Source organism: Saimiri boliviensis, chromosome 1 (genome assembly GCF_048565385.1).
Source record: "Saimiri boliviensis isolate mSaiBol1 chromosome 1, mSaiBol1.pri, whole genome shotgun sequence".
Classification (NCBI taxonomy): domain Eukaryota; kingdom Metazoa; phylum Chordata; class Mammalia; order Primates; family Cebidae; genus Saimiri; species Saimiri boliviensis.
The window spans coordinates 241375617-241391000 of NC_133449.1; the positions used below are offsets into that span (position 1 = coordinate 241375617).

The following is a 15384-nucleotide window of genomic DNA, read 5'->3' on the forward strand; positions in this document are numbered from 1 at the left end:
GGTGGCTCAAGCCTGTAATCCCAGCACTTTGGGAGGCCGAGGCGGGTGGATCACGAGGTCGAGAGATCACAGACCATCCTGGTCAACATGGTGAAACCCCGTCTCTACTAAAAATACAAAAAACTAGCTGGGCGTGGTGGCGTGTGCCTGTAATCCCAGCTACTTAGGAGGCTGAGGCAGGAGAATTGCCTGAGCCCAGGAGGCGGAGGTTGCGGTGAGCCAAGATCGCGCCATTGCACTCCAGCCTGGGTAACAAGAGCGAAACTCCGTCTCAAAAAAAAAAAAAAAAAAAAAATGTAGATCCCAGGTCGGGTGCAGTGGCTCAGGCCTGTAATCCCAGCACTTTGGGAGGTCAAGGCAGGCAGGTCATTTGAGGCCAGGAGTTTGAGACCAGTCTGATCAACATAGCAAAACCCTGTCTCTACTAAAAATACAAAAAATGAGCCAGACATGGTGGTGCATGCCTGTGGTCCCGGCCACTCCGAAGGCTAAGGAACAAGAACTGCTTGAACTTGGGAGGCGGAGGATGCAGTGAACTGAGATCATTCCACTGCACTCCAGCCTAGGTGACAGCGTGAGACTCTGTCTCAAAAAAAAAAAGTAGATTTCATAAAGATAAAGAGTAGAATGGTGATTACCAGAGCCTGAGAATGGTGGTGGAGGAAGAAATGAAAGGAAAAGAATATAAATATAAATGTATGTACACCTAAAAATGGTAGACGTAAATTTTACACATATATTTTACCTCAATAAAAACACATTAAAAACCTCAATTAAAAACAATTATCTTAAAAGGCGAAAATAATACCTGGCAAATTCACTGAGAGTCTAATTTGAATCTCTAAAAGGTGTTAAAATCAGTTAATTGCCTATGATATCACATAGTAATTGCAGGCTTAGCTATTACAGTAAACAATTTGCATCTTGGTTATTCAAATTTCTTAGAAACTAGTCACGTTTTTAGCTCAGGAATTATCACTTAAAGTATCAAATCTGTAATATATACATATCTTTTTGAATTTTAATATGGATGATTTGACTTTAACTTATACTCACATCATCACTATAAACATTCATCTAGGCATTCAGCAGTCAATTACTCAATTAAACATACTGTCTTTTGGAATAAAAAAATAGATACAGTCTCTGTCCTCACAGATAATCACAGGAAATTGAGGGGAAGATACACACACATATATGAATATTATATGCTGGTCAGGGAAGAAGAGAGTGACATACAATAAAAACAGATACATTAACATTATCCAGCAAATACTGTGACATAAATATGTCACAGAAGCTGAGTAAACAGAACAACTCCTGGGGTAACTGGAGATATTTTCCTTTCAAAGAGGTGAGAAGTTAGTTTGTTTCCTTGTTTTGAGACACTGTCTCACTCTGTTCTTATGCTGGAATGCAATGGCACAATTGTTGCACACTACAAGTGCAAATTCCTGGGGTCAAGCAATCCTCTCTCCTCCGCCTCCCGAGTAGCTGGGACTAAAGATAGGCCATAGTAGATGCCACTGCACCTGACTAATTTTTTAATTTTCTATAGGGATGGGGGTCTCGCTTTGTTGCCCAGGCTGAATGGTAACAAATCTGATGAGGTAATTTCATTGTGAGTTGGCAAATTTCTTCTGTAAGGGGCTAGACAGTAAATATTTTAGGTCCTGTAGACCTAAAAAATTTTAGGGCCTACAGTGATAGAGGAATGACAACCACTCTAACACCAACAACAGATGCATACGGTCGTGACAGCTACTTTTATCACTGTACAGCAAAAACAGCCACAGACAATATGTACATGAATGCATGCAGCTGTGTTCCAATCAAATGTTCATTTATAAAAATTGACAGTGAGTCAGATTTTATCACAGACTGTAATTTGCCAACACTTAAACTGTAATACTATAGCAATGCAGTCATAGTGTTCTAAGATAGTTATTCAATAAATGGCCACAGACTACAGTGCATTTTGCGTTTATAGAGCTGTTTCTTTTATAGTTAAATTTTTTTATTTGCTCTTGGATTGCCACCTCTTGTTGATGTTAGCTTACCATTAGGGAACCAATCATCCCATTTCTAATTTCCAATACACTAGAAAGCCAGACAATCAAGTTCTATCATTATCAGGCTTCAAATGAAGACTCAATGGATCTTTCTAATGAGCAATATGTGTATGAACTCTAGAAGATGAACCTGGGATTTCTATTCAGGACTGAGGTGGGTTTCACATACTTAATTATTTTGACTTTTATGTCACACATAAGACTGCATTTCAGACAGCTATAAATCGTTACCGATACAGTACCACACGGAGCACCAACAACAGATGCATATATTTTAATATTTTAACACCACTAATTAAACTATGATGACAAGATTTACAAATAACTTGCATCACATTTTAGATAATAAAAATTTACATTTTTAAAGACTTAAGCATTAAAAATTATAAATTAAGTTTTTAAAAGAATAGCACCTTTACTTACTTAGGCAACATTTTTAACTGGTTTTCTCTAAGTTCTAATATTTGGAGTTTAGTTAATCTGCAATACAAAGAACAAATCATGTATCTAGGACAAAGACAATAAATTTAATAAATTAATGTCATATTCTAATGTTTTAAAGGAAGCAATGTAATTGTATAATCATTATATGCAAAGTAATATATTAAAAATTGTAGAATACAACATAAAATACAAAGGAAGAAAAGACTATTTCTGTTCATCAGAATTATGGTCAGAGGAAAAGGGTGAGCACTTCCACACATTTTCAAAGTGATAAAGTGATTATTCCAAAGTATCAATCCTCCAGCATTTCATACCTTTTACCAAAAATTGTTAACTCTTGGTAGATTCAAGAGCAATAATGTAACTCTAAAGTGCAGCTCTGAGAAGAAATAAAGAAACAAAAGGAGGAGGAGAAATGCTATGGCACTTCATTGATGCACATTCTACTAAAACTGGAGGGAAAATGAACAGATTAAGTGTTGTAAATGCCAGATACTGAAGAGGAACCTGACAAGTACATCAATGATTTTTAGATAAAAGATGGCTAAAAAATTAACATTTAGTTGGCTACCATTTTCTCTAGTAGTTAAATTCATTAATAATTTCATATCTATTATACATTCATCTGTTTAAAAAAATTACTCAGAGACTTGAGGGTGGCAGGGAGACAATGAGGTTGCCCCCAGAAACAGATTCCCTTTTCTCAAGAATTTTGATTCTATGGGGGAAGACAGATCACCCAATTATTAAATCATTTTAGAATGTAATGCTAAGAATGTAACATTCAGTATCTCAAGCATACAGAAATTACTCTCATTGAAACTTCGTGGCCACCTTAAAAAAAAAAAAAACATTCTTTTTTTAAAATTTAAACTCTCATTATTGTTTACTTGGAAAAATTAATTCAAAGTCACAAAAGAAACTATATAAGTCACAATGCTTGGGAATAATTTAAAAAGAGCCTATGAAACTGTAATTAGTAGTACTACTAAAGCAGCTTATAGTTTTGTAAACTTTGTAAGAGCTAGTAATAAAAGGTGTTAGAAGAAACCATAATTTACCTGCCAAAATTAGCTGGCAAGAACTCAAGGAAAGCATCATTCAGGTACAATTGGGTTAGGTTTAACAGCTGAGAAAATCCATCAGGGAGCCTATATAAAACATACCAAAATTTAAATTAAGTTCATATAAGAAATTCAGTCTCTTATTAAAATCTAAGACTCCCATAAGATATTTTTCCAACAGATAACAATCACTTCTTTACTTTTATGACAGCCCCTTCAAAGATTTGCCTTCTATAATAACTTACTTGTTTCAATGTATCTTCATCACTTTGTAAACAGAAAATAAGGTAATATTTGTTTTAATAATGTAAAATCTGAACAGTCAACTATGAATGAGGTACAATACATAAAAATATATTTAGGACAGAACTCTGAAATCAGCTTGAAATTTACCTTGAAAATTTCTTGAAACTCTTGAAATTTACCTTATCTACTCTCAATTAAAAGGACTAGATAAGAATTTCTAAACCTTGGAACAGAAATTTTGGGCTGAATAATTCTTTGTTGTACATGAGCTATCTTGTGCATTGTAGAATGCTTAGCTATAACACTGACTTCTACAAATTAGATGCCAATAGTGTGCATGCATGCACACATATACCCCATTATGAAAACCAAAAAATGCCTCCAGAAACTGCCAAAAGTCTCCTGGGGCATAACAACCCCCAGTTGAGAACCACTGATTTAGATTATTTTCAATTTCAACATTTGGCTCCTATATTTAAAGATTATACTATTTCGGGCTGGGTGTGGTGGCTCAAGCCTGTAATCCCAGCATTTTGGGAGGCCGAGGTGGGTGGATCACAAGGTCAAGAGATGGAGACCATCCTGGTCAACATGGTGAAACCCCGTCTCTACTAAAAATACAAAAAATTAGCTGGGCATGGTGGCGCGTGCCTGTAATCCCAGCTGCTCAGGAGACTGAGGCAGGAGAATTGCTTGAACCCAGGAGGCGGAGGTTGCGGTGAGCCAAGATCGCGCCATTGCACTCCAGCCTGGGTAACAAGAGCGAAACTCCGTCTCAAAAAAAAAAAAAAATATATATATCTATATATCTATCTATATATATATATACACTATTTCATAATAAGCCAATGAAAACAAGTAACATTTAAAGCTGAATGACATGTTAGGGCCATGTAAGAAACACATGTTTTAGCTTTACTTCTATTTTTTGTTGATTATGAAATGAGTACAGATCTAGAATTTGATGCTAGAGCAGTATTTTCATATGAGACTATACATAATCTTTACATGTTTGTTCTGGATTGGTATGCTTCTTTCTACCCATCTTTTGCTTCACCATTCCATTTTTGCAAAATTTAACAGTGTTGATGCCAGGAAAACTTTGTTTACTGTCATCACCATCGCAAAAGGACATTCACAATCTGATACATTGCAACAAATCGCATAGTTTCTTTTTTGTTGTTATTGTTTTGTTGTTTTTGTTTCTTGTTGTTTTGCCTTCTATTAAAACTGTGAAGAAACTTTTGGTTTCCTTTATTGTTTTCAAAAGTTGGAAGGCACCACACACCTGAATGGAAGGCAAAGACACTCTTCTAGCAGGTAAATAACAAAGAATGAGGAAATGAGGATTCTAGTCTCACTTCTAACATTTAACTACCTGTGAAACTTGGAGCAAAACACTCAGTATCTCTTTTGGATCACAATTTTCTGCTAGTAGTATACTGGGTTAGAAAGATTATTTAAAAGATTCCTTTTTAACTCTAAAATTGTTATTTTGTACAGACAAGATTGAGATAAAATTTTTGTTAAAATAGGTACAACAATATCTAATACCGTTTCATAATTGCTTTATTCACAAAAGTAATTTATAATTCACCTCAGAACTTACTTAGAAATAGGGTTTACACTGGCCTCCACAACTGTCAAAACTTTACAATTTTTTATATTTTCTGGAAACTCCTGTATTCCTAGAAAACAAACAATGGTCAAATTAAAAGATCTATTACAAAGGCCTAAATAATAACAGTAACAATAATATACACCTTCCAGATTCTAAAGTAATTTACCAATTAACAAGGAACTAGATGAACTGACACCACCACTGTGAACTAAATAACCACCGCAATGATTTCTTTTTCTTTCCTCTTTTTTTCATTTGCCTCTTTATAACTGCAGATTACTTTGATTGGTTTTTACCTTTGTTACCTTCCATTACCTCTTCTGAAAATTAGTGCCTTCTCCATGTGATGTTAAGGACATACACTGTAGAAGATTTAACGTTCTTTCTGCTTCTCTCACTTTAAAAAATGACTTTTTTTTCTTTGAGGGAGTCTTGCTCTGTCACTCAGGTTGGAGTGCAGTGGTGCAAACTAGGCTTACTGCAACCTCTGCCACTTGGGTTCAAATGATTCTCCTGCCTCAGCCTCCTGAGTAGCTGAAATTATGGGCACCCACCATCATGCCCAGCTAATTTTTGTATTTTAGTAGAGATGGGGTTTTGCCATGTTGATCAGACTGGTCTCAAACCCCTGACCTCAGGTGATCTACCCACCCCAGGCTCCTAAAATGCTGAGATTACTAAAAGCCACCATGAAGACTAAGGATTGTTTTTATTAAATGCTGGGCTCTTGATTGAGCTGGTTCCTAATATTCCTAAGCAAAGCTGAACATAAAGCTGAATACGGAAGAGGAAGACAATCTACATCAGATATGCCAGTTGATATGCCTGAAGGCAGCACTGTCTATTCATAAGACAATGAATTATTTTCTCTTTCCTGCATCTATCCTATTTTTCCTAACTATATTTATATTCCCCTTTTCCCTTCACATAAGCCAGTGTCATGCTCAAAATATGATAACTGCTTTAAAATGCAGTGATTTCTGAATACAATGATGGAGGATATTCAATAGCTCTATTAGACATTTCAGCTTTTGAGTATCCTAGATCAGTGCCTTTCAAGACAAATGAGGTAAAGGATTACGGTTTTTAAATTTTCCAATCTGTTGTGGACCAATACATTTACAAAATACTGTACAACTAAAATAATGCCCAACTACAGTGAAAGATTCTGAACATTTACTCATTCCCTAAAATTATCACAGCCAAAATAAAGTAACAAATAATTTGTGGACTACCACTGGTCCACAGATCAACTTTAAGAAGCACTGTTCTAATCTAGACTAAAGGAACGCTAATTAATAACATTTTTAAAAAACATTCCAAAAATGAATTTTATATAGCCTGTGTTTGTAAAGCCTATTGCTCCATTAACATGATATGATTAACGGAATTGTCATTAGAGAACCATTTCAAACCCTTTCTTTTATTTTTTTTTTTTGAGATAGAGTTTCGCTCTTGTTACCCAGGCTGGAGTGCAATGGCGCAATCTCGGCTCACCGCAACCTCCGCCTCCTGGGTTCAAGCAATTCTCCTGCCTCAGTCTCCTGAGCAGCTGGGATTACAGGCACGCGCCACCATGCCCAGCTAATTTTTTGTATTTTTAGTAGAGACGGGGTTTCACCATGTTGACGAGGATGGTCTCGATCTCTCGACCTCGTGATCCACCCGCCTCGGCCTCCCAAAGTGCTGGGATTACAGGCTTGAGCCACCGCGCCCGGCCTCAGACCCTTTCAATTTCATCACTAAGTCTACCACTGTAACATATATAGAATGTCAGGTGATGAAAAATGAATGATGCAAAACCACCAAATAGGAAATGGCACAGTAGTAACTGTTTCAGTCAAAACTCATCAATGGATGCTGAAACTAGGGGGTAAAAGTATGATGATCAACAGGGTATTAATAGAGACTCAAAACATTCTTTCCACAAAACACTTAGCAATTAAAAAGGAAAAATTCACTTTACAGTAAAGAAATCTGACAAGCGCCACCTTAACCTTAAAAATTGCTTCAAAGTTGGCATTATCAGTTATCATCATCATCATCTGGCAACTAATCTGAGATGTACTGAGAAACAGTAACATCACTTTGGACATATATTTGCCAAAAACATATAAATGAATTTAATCATAAGCAAGCATCAAATGAATCCAAATAAAGTAAAAATTCTATTAAATAAATGGCCAATAATTTTCAAAACTATCAAGGTCAAAAAAAAAAAAAAAAAAAAAAGACAAAGGAAGACTGAGGAAGTAACTAAAGGAAGACTAAGAATCCATGAGACCTAACAAATAAGTGGAATATGTGAAAGTAACAAGTGTTTGTGAGTATGTTGAGAAACTGGGAACTACACACATTGCTGTTAAGAATGCAAACTGAGCCAGGTGCGGTGGCTCAAGCCTGTGATCCCAGCACTTTGGGAGGCCGAGGTGGGTGGATCACGAGGTCAAGAGATCGAAACCATCCTGGTCAACATGGTGAAACCCCGTCTCTACTAAAAATACAAAAACTTAGCTGTGCATGGTGGCGCGTGCCTGTAATCTCAGCTACTCAGGAGGCTGAGGCAGGAGAATTGCTTGAACCCAGGAGGCGGAGGTTGCGGTGAGCCAAGATCGTGCCATTGCACTCCAGCCTGGGTAACAAGAATGAAACTCCGTCTCAAAAAAAAAGAATGCAAACTGATATATGCACTATGGAAAATAGTCTGGTGGTTGTTCGAAATGCTAAACATAGAATTTTTAACTGGAATTTCTTTTTTTTTTTTAACTACTACTTCCATTTAATGTTGCATTCCCTGGCCTTTTCAGTTTTCTACTTCTTGCATTGATTTTGGTAATTTATTTTTCATTTAACCTCTTTCAAAATTTAGTAGCTTTGTATCATTCATTCTTCCCCTTTTAAGTGGAAAAAATCATTTTTAACAAAAAGATGACAAAATAGGAATATGAGAGATGTTTCTTTTGTAGACGGGAGATGGGAATTTTCTTACTGGTAAAATAAACTTGCCAATCCTATTGCAAGCCCCCAAATTAACACTGATCTAGAAGACATTCTTTTTACTTAGAATGCTCTTCCTCCCAGTAAAACCAGAAGAATCTTCTGAAAACCTATCCTGATTTCTAAACTCAATGAAATCTAACTCTCCAAAAACTTCAATTATACATTTTAGGGCATTTATACAATGAATTATTTTGTAGTACTTGTGTACTCTTTGTATTATTACTAGCAGGTTTTATTTAGATTGACTCAATTCTCTACTTTAAGTACAGGTAACTAGTACATTGTATCTTTGTACAACAAATGTTTGCTGAATTTCACTTACCTACCATTTTCTTTTCTCTCGTTCACTTACATATAAAATACTTTAAGTTACTGAACATTTTCCTTAGGAGTGAAGTCTTTATTAGTTCTTTGATGAACAATTGTCTTTAAGTGATCATTCCACTGAGAATGCATTAAAATGGTGTCTCTAATATATTACAAGAGCACCCACCGCTTTGCTGAACTGAATAAATATTTTTTAAATGAAAAGGCAGTGTCTGCTGCTGCAGAGTCTACGGAGAGCATGTAATGGTAACTGGTAGCAGTGGGGCTACAATTCTAGGGTATGTATGGTGCTCCAGGGCCAATGTACAGTTGTAGAGTTACAAAGTAAGCAGAGGAGGTTTTGAATTACTATGAACAAGTCACACTGAACATTTTTGTGTTTCTTTTAAAGTCATTCTGTGAAAATGTTTGCATTTCTCTTGGGTAAATACTTAAGACTGGAATTGCTGAGTTAATTACATGTTTACTGATGTGGTGGATTACACTGACTTTCAAATAATGATTCAACCTTGAATACATGGAATGGATTTGGTTGTGGTATATAATTCTTAATATATACTTTTTAAAAAGTGAAACATTCCACGTTTGGGTGGGGCAGGAAAACATTTTATACTGTTCTCACTGGCATCCCAATTCATTTTAAAATTTTGCTAAATATCTCATCTTTATTGGTTTTTATTAAAATCTATAAAGTATTTTTGAAATAGCCAAGTAAAGATATTATTTCTAGGAGTTACAGTATTTTTAGTATGTGATAAAGTCTATCTAAAGAGAAAAAGACCTAAGACCATATAATATGTTCTACTGATCTAAAATCCCATATGGAGAGTAATTTCAAGAGTTTTAAGTTATAAATATTGTATTTAATTCACATAATATATTTATTAGCTTAGTATTATTTAATGGAAATTAATGCTTGCATCATCTCCCACAAATACAAATGAATACTTCATATTTTTATATTTTAAAGTACTTTATTCCATAGCATGTCATTAATAAAAAGTACTCCACAAATGCCTGTAAAATTATAAATTCTAAATAATTATTGTTTTTCAGATACACAGTAGCATTCTGCCCTAAGCAAACAGTTTTGAAACAGTGGTTTGTTACTTTTGAAATTTGCTAGCAATGTGTTTAGTCTGACTTTAATTCCTACCATATACATTCCTAGGTTCTAAATCTGTTATCTCCAGTTCCCACCTACTTCTTTAGCTGCTGCTGAGAATTTTCAAATGCCCATTATATTTTGTTCAGGTGCCTCAAACTCGACCTATCCCAAGCTGAAATTACCTGTCTTCAAAGTTATTCAGCAAAGGTGTTAGTATTAGAAACTGCTATGTAACTCAGATACTAAGACTAAAAGGTAGTAAGGAAAACAAACATTTCTACTTGACTAGCTTCTCCCACGTACATTTGCAGTGTTCTTTCTCGGTAGCTTTTGTACTTTCTCCTCTGTTCCAGATCTGTTCAATGTTGGGGTCCAACAAGGGCTCATTCTTTAGCCTTCTTTTGATTCATTTTCACGTCCTTGGCAAATGCATCTAATCCAAAGCTTTAAATGTCCATATGGTGACAACTCCCAAAGATGTATCTCTAGCGCAGCTTTTCTCTTGACTAAACTCCAGATCCCTATGAACAACTAGATCTCAAAAAAACTGAGCTCCTGATTTGTTCCACTAAAAATTATAACTCTCACAGATTTCCACATCTCAGCTGATGGCAACTCTGCCCTTCCAAGGGCAAGACCAAAATCAATGAGAGCATCCTTGACTCTTCTCCCACATCCCACATCCAATCTATCATGAACTGCTGTCAATTCCACCTTGAATGATATCCAGGGAATGTCCTCATCTCATTATTTCCAACACTATCACCTCAGATGACTGAAACAGCATTTGAAATGGTTTTCACCCATATGCCCACAGACCCTGTCTATATACATAGCTAGAGTAAACTTGAAACACAAGTCACATCATGCTCTGAATGATCTATTCAAAACTTTCCAAGTAACTTTATTTTACTGACAGTAAATGTCAAAGTGCCTCCAAGGCCCTTCATTAGCTGCTTCTCCAAATTCCTACCTCCCTGGCTTCTATTTCTATTGCACTCCCATCTTGCTTACCCTAAATGTTTTAGTTGCCCTGGGAACAATAGTCCTCACACATGCTATAGACACCTGCACCTTACAAAATAGCTTCTGGTACATCCTTACGTTAGTTATCCACATGGCTTTTTCAAGTTCTTGCTCAAGGCCTACCCTCAACAATTGTGTTACCTACTCTCCAAAGATGGCTCATTTTATCCTTATATATAAAGTACACGGGCAGGGCGTGGTGGCTCTCGTGTGTAATACCAGTACTTTGGGAGGCTGAGGCAGGCAGATCATATGAGGTCAGAAGTTCGAGAACAGCCTGGCCAACATGGCAAAAACCCATGTATACTAAAAAAAAAATCCAAAAAAATTAGCCAGGTGTGGTGGCCCGCACCTGTAGTCTCAGTTACAGGTGGGAGGCTAAGGCACGAGAATCACTTGAACCGAGTGGTGGAGACTGCAGTGTGCTGAGATCACACCACTGTACTCCAGCCTGGGTGACGGAGCAAGATTCTGTCTCAACTATCTCTCTCTCTCTCTCTCTCTCTCTCTCTCTCTCTCACACACACACACACACACACACACACACACACACACACACGACTGAATTTCATCACAAATTACTTCTTAATTCTCTAACAGCGTCAACTATCTGTTCTTTTCTCATTATTACAACTTCAAAATATAACACTGCTTCTTTGATATATACTATTTTAGTAAGAAAATTCTGCTGGCCAGGCAGGGTGGCTCATGCCTATAGTCCCACCACTTTGGGAGGTCAAGGCAGAAGTATTAGGAGTATTGCTTGAGGGCAAGGAGCTCAAGACCAGCCTGGGCAACATGACAAAACCCTATCTCTAAAAAAAAAAAAAAAAAATTAAAAAATAATAAGTCAAGCCTGGTGGTGCACAGCTGTACTCCCAACTACTCAGGAGGCTGAGGTGGAAGAATCCCTTGGGCCCAGGAGTTTGGGATGCAATGAGCTATGATCATGCCACCGTATTCCAGCCTGAGCAAAAGAGCGAGATGCTGCCTCTTTAAAAAAAAAGAAAAGAAAAGAAAAAGACTGCCATTCAAACGTAAAATGAAGCACTAGATTAGGTATCATAAAACACAGTTGTCTTCTTCAAATCACTCTCATTTAGTTACAGAAGAACTAACTCTCTTAACTTCTGAAAAAGAGAAAACTCCTCCCAACACCTAGGAGCTAGTCCTTGGTCTTACTACAAACAAGCCCTGGTATTCAGATTCTCCTATTGAACAAAACTATTTCACAGAACATCAATATCACACCACGCCATTCTTTAACGATGACATATCAAGACAAAAACAAATTTATAATCATGTCTGAAAAAAGACAAAACATGCTTATTGTCCAAGCCAAAAAATACTAAACAGCCCCTTTTCCTAGATAATAAGTGACTGATATATTATTTACTGATTACAGCTTTAGTTGTACTCTAAGCAACTTCCCTACAGATAACATTAAGCTATCTGATCACAGAATTACTCCAGTTCTTGACAGCATCCCATCCAGGGCAAGCCTTATTATCTGAAACTTTCCCAGTATCACCAAGAAAAGCCCAAATCCTTTATGTCTTTTTTCTTTTTTACACCTTCTGTGACCCTCAAGAATCCCAATAACATGAGTTTTTGCTCACTATAAAGTAGTAAATCCAAATTGTTAAACTGGCGGTCTTTGCCAGGCAGGTGTCAACATCCCACTGTCCCAGTTGTTGAATTAAGTCAACAGAAGTCCCTTACTGCTCCTGCACTCCAAAGGCAATTATTACCATACTACAGAATAAAACACTGAGTTCTGGTCAAAACTAACTGCAAATTGCAAACTCAAATGATGACAGCTTTCAGAGGATACTAGATGTTATTGTTTAGACCAGACATAACACAATGAGTAATAAGGCCTATGCTATGATAGGGCACAAATGAGTGCACACTCTAGTTAACAGTCTACATTTATATAAACACTTGGCAGTGGCCAGAAATCATCAGTCTAAACACTAAGCTTTAGGACAGTGTAAAACCTGGTTTTTCTTCTTTCATTATCTTAAATAAAGTGATTTATTAAAAGAGCTAAGCTCAAACACCATTAACTACAAAGCAAAATGGTAATTTTAGAAATTTAAAACACAAGAGCAAAAAACCGTAACTTCTCCATCAATCTGTAATATCTTCTCAATCAACTTAACTTCGTCTTTTTTTTTTTTTTTTTTTTAAGATGGAGTCTCGCTCTGTAGCCCAGGCTGGAGTGCAGTGGCGCGATCTCGGCTCACTGCAACCTCCGCCTCCCAGGTCCCAGTTCAAGCAATTCTCCTACCTCAGCCTCCCAAGTAGCTGGGATTACAGGCATGAGCTACCACACCCAGCTAATTTTTGTATTTTTTGGTAGAGACGGGGTTTCACCATGTTGGCCAGTCTGGTCTTCAACTCCTTACCTAGTGATCCACCCGCCTGAGCCTCCCAAAGTGCTAGGATTACAGGCATGAGCCACTGTACCCGGCCTCAATTTAACTTCTTTTAGCTTAATGTGAAAAGCCTTTTCCACTAGTTTCTCCCCAATCATCAGATTTTCTCAGGTTCAAAGAACTGCTTTGTGCTTTGACCACAAGCTTTCAATTCACTCTTCCTGGGTTTTTTGAGTCAACTAAAAAGAAAGACCTTGGTTAACCTCGCTAGTATTCCCATATTAGACAGAAAGACTTGAGCTACTTTTTCTGGTTTTTCTGCCTTGTAATCTTTGGCGTTTTATTCAGTATGTTCATATAAGAGAATTAATAGCTTACACAGTTTTTCTTTTATCTCCCCTCCCCACCAGCTTTTCCCATCAACCACTTTGACAGAATGTCTTAATCATCATCTCAGTCTTTCATACAAGAAAAGCCATTTGAATGCAACAACAGATAATTTCTCTAATACTGGGTGCTATTTGCAACATCTTGGGATAGCAGCTTGGAGAACTTTTCTTAACTTTGAAAAGCATACATGCAGGCCGGGCGTGGTGGTTCACCCCTGTAATCCCAGCACTTTGGGAGGCTGAGGCAGGCAGATCACAAGGTCAAGAGATCAAGACCATCCTGGCCAACATAGTGAAACCCCGTCTCTACTAAAAAATACAAAAATTAGCTGGGCGTGGTGGCACGCGCCTGTAGTCCCAGCTGCTCGGGAGGCTGAGGCAGGAGAATTGCTTAAACCTGGGAGGCAGAGGTTGCAGTGAGCTGAGATCGCACCACTGCACTCCAGCCTGGCACCTGGCAACACAGCGAGACTCTCTCTCTCACAAAAAAAAAAAAAAAAAAAGCACACGTATGTTTACTGCAGTACTATTTACAATAGCAAAAACTTGGAACCAACCCAAATGCCCATAAATGATAGACTGGATAAAGAAAACATGGCACATATACACCATGGAATACTATGCAGCCATAAAAAGAGAATGAGTTCATGTCCTTTGCAGGAACATGGATGAAGCCGGAAACCATCATCCTCAGCAAACTAAAACATGAACAGAAAACCAAACACTGCATGTTCTCACTTCTTTTTTTTTTTTTTTTTTGAGACGGAGTTTCGTTCTTGTTACCCAGGCTGGAGTGCAATGGCGCGATCTTGGCTCACCGCAACCTCCGCCTCCTGGGTTCAGGCAATTCTCCTGCCTCAGCCTCCTGAGTAGCTGGGATTACAGGCACGTGCCACCATGCCCAGCTAATTTTTTGTATTTTTAGTAGAGATGGGGTTTCACCATGTTGACCAGGTTGGTCTCGATCTCTTGACCTCGTGATCCACCCGCCTCGGCCTCCCAAAGTGCTGGGATTACAGGCTTGAGCCACCGCACCCAGCCTGCATGTTCTCACTTCTAAGTAGGAGTTAAACAATGACAACACATGGACACAGGGAGGGGAACATCACACACTGGGGCCTGACAGGGAGTGAGGGGAAAGGAGGGAGAAGGCATTAGGACAAATACCTAATGCATGTGAAACTTCAAACCTAGATGATGGGTTGATACGTGCAGCAAAGCACCATGGCCTATGTATACCTATGTAATAAACCTGCATGTTCAGCACATGTATCCCCCAAAACTTTAAGTAAAATAAAATAAAGATGTACAGTAAACTAAAAATTTGGAAAAGAAAGAAAAGAGCAAAATAAGACTCAGAACAAATTAACATTCCAGTTTTATCACAGACTGTAAAAGAAAAAATGGAATTTCTTAATACAAATATTAAAACTCTTAAAATTATGTACTTCCTAGACTGATCCATTTCATGTGTTTAACAGTCACACAGATGAACTAACAAATTTAGATTAAGTCCACAATGTAAGAACCGGACCAATAAACAAAGAACAGAGGCCATTTCTTTACATTCCTAAACCATGCTACCTTACCAATTGAAAAACACTGAAAGAACTACCTAAAAAACAGAAACTATGACAGCCTTAAAGCAAAAATCCTAAAAGCAAAAGCTTGATGATATGATGAATAACAAAGTATGTCGCAAGTTT

The 15384-nt window shown here is 37.3% G+C and overlaps 1 protein-coding gene across 6 annotated transcripts in view; it reads right to left on the reverse strand.

Moving 5' to 3' along the window:
- ERBIN (erbb2 interacting protein) overlaps positions 1 to 15384 on the reverse strand; it is a 141343-nt gene that overhangs the window by 57751 nt on the left and 68208 nt on the right. For all 6 annotated transcript variants that reach the window (XM_074385336.1, XM_039467565.2, XM_039467551.2 and 3 more), the window contains 3 exons: positions 5436 to 5514; positions 3578 to 3667; positions 2496 to 2552 (listed from right to left, as the gene is read on the reverse strand). In XM_074385336.1, coding sequence (XP_074241437.1) covers positions 2496 to 2552; positions 3578 to 3667; positions 5436 to 5514 — 226 coding nt within the window. The remainder of the gene's footprint in view (positions 1 to 2495; positions 2553 to 3577; positions 3668 to 5435; positions 5515 to 15384) is intronic.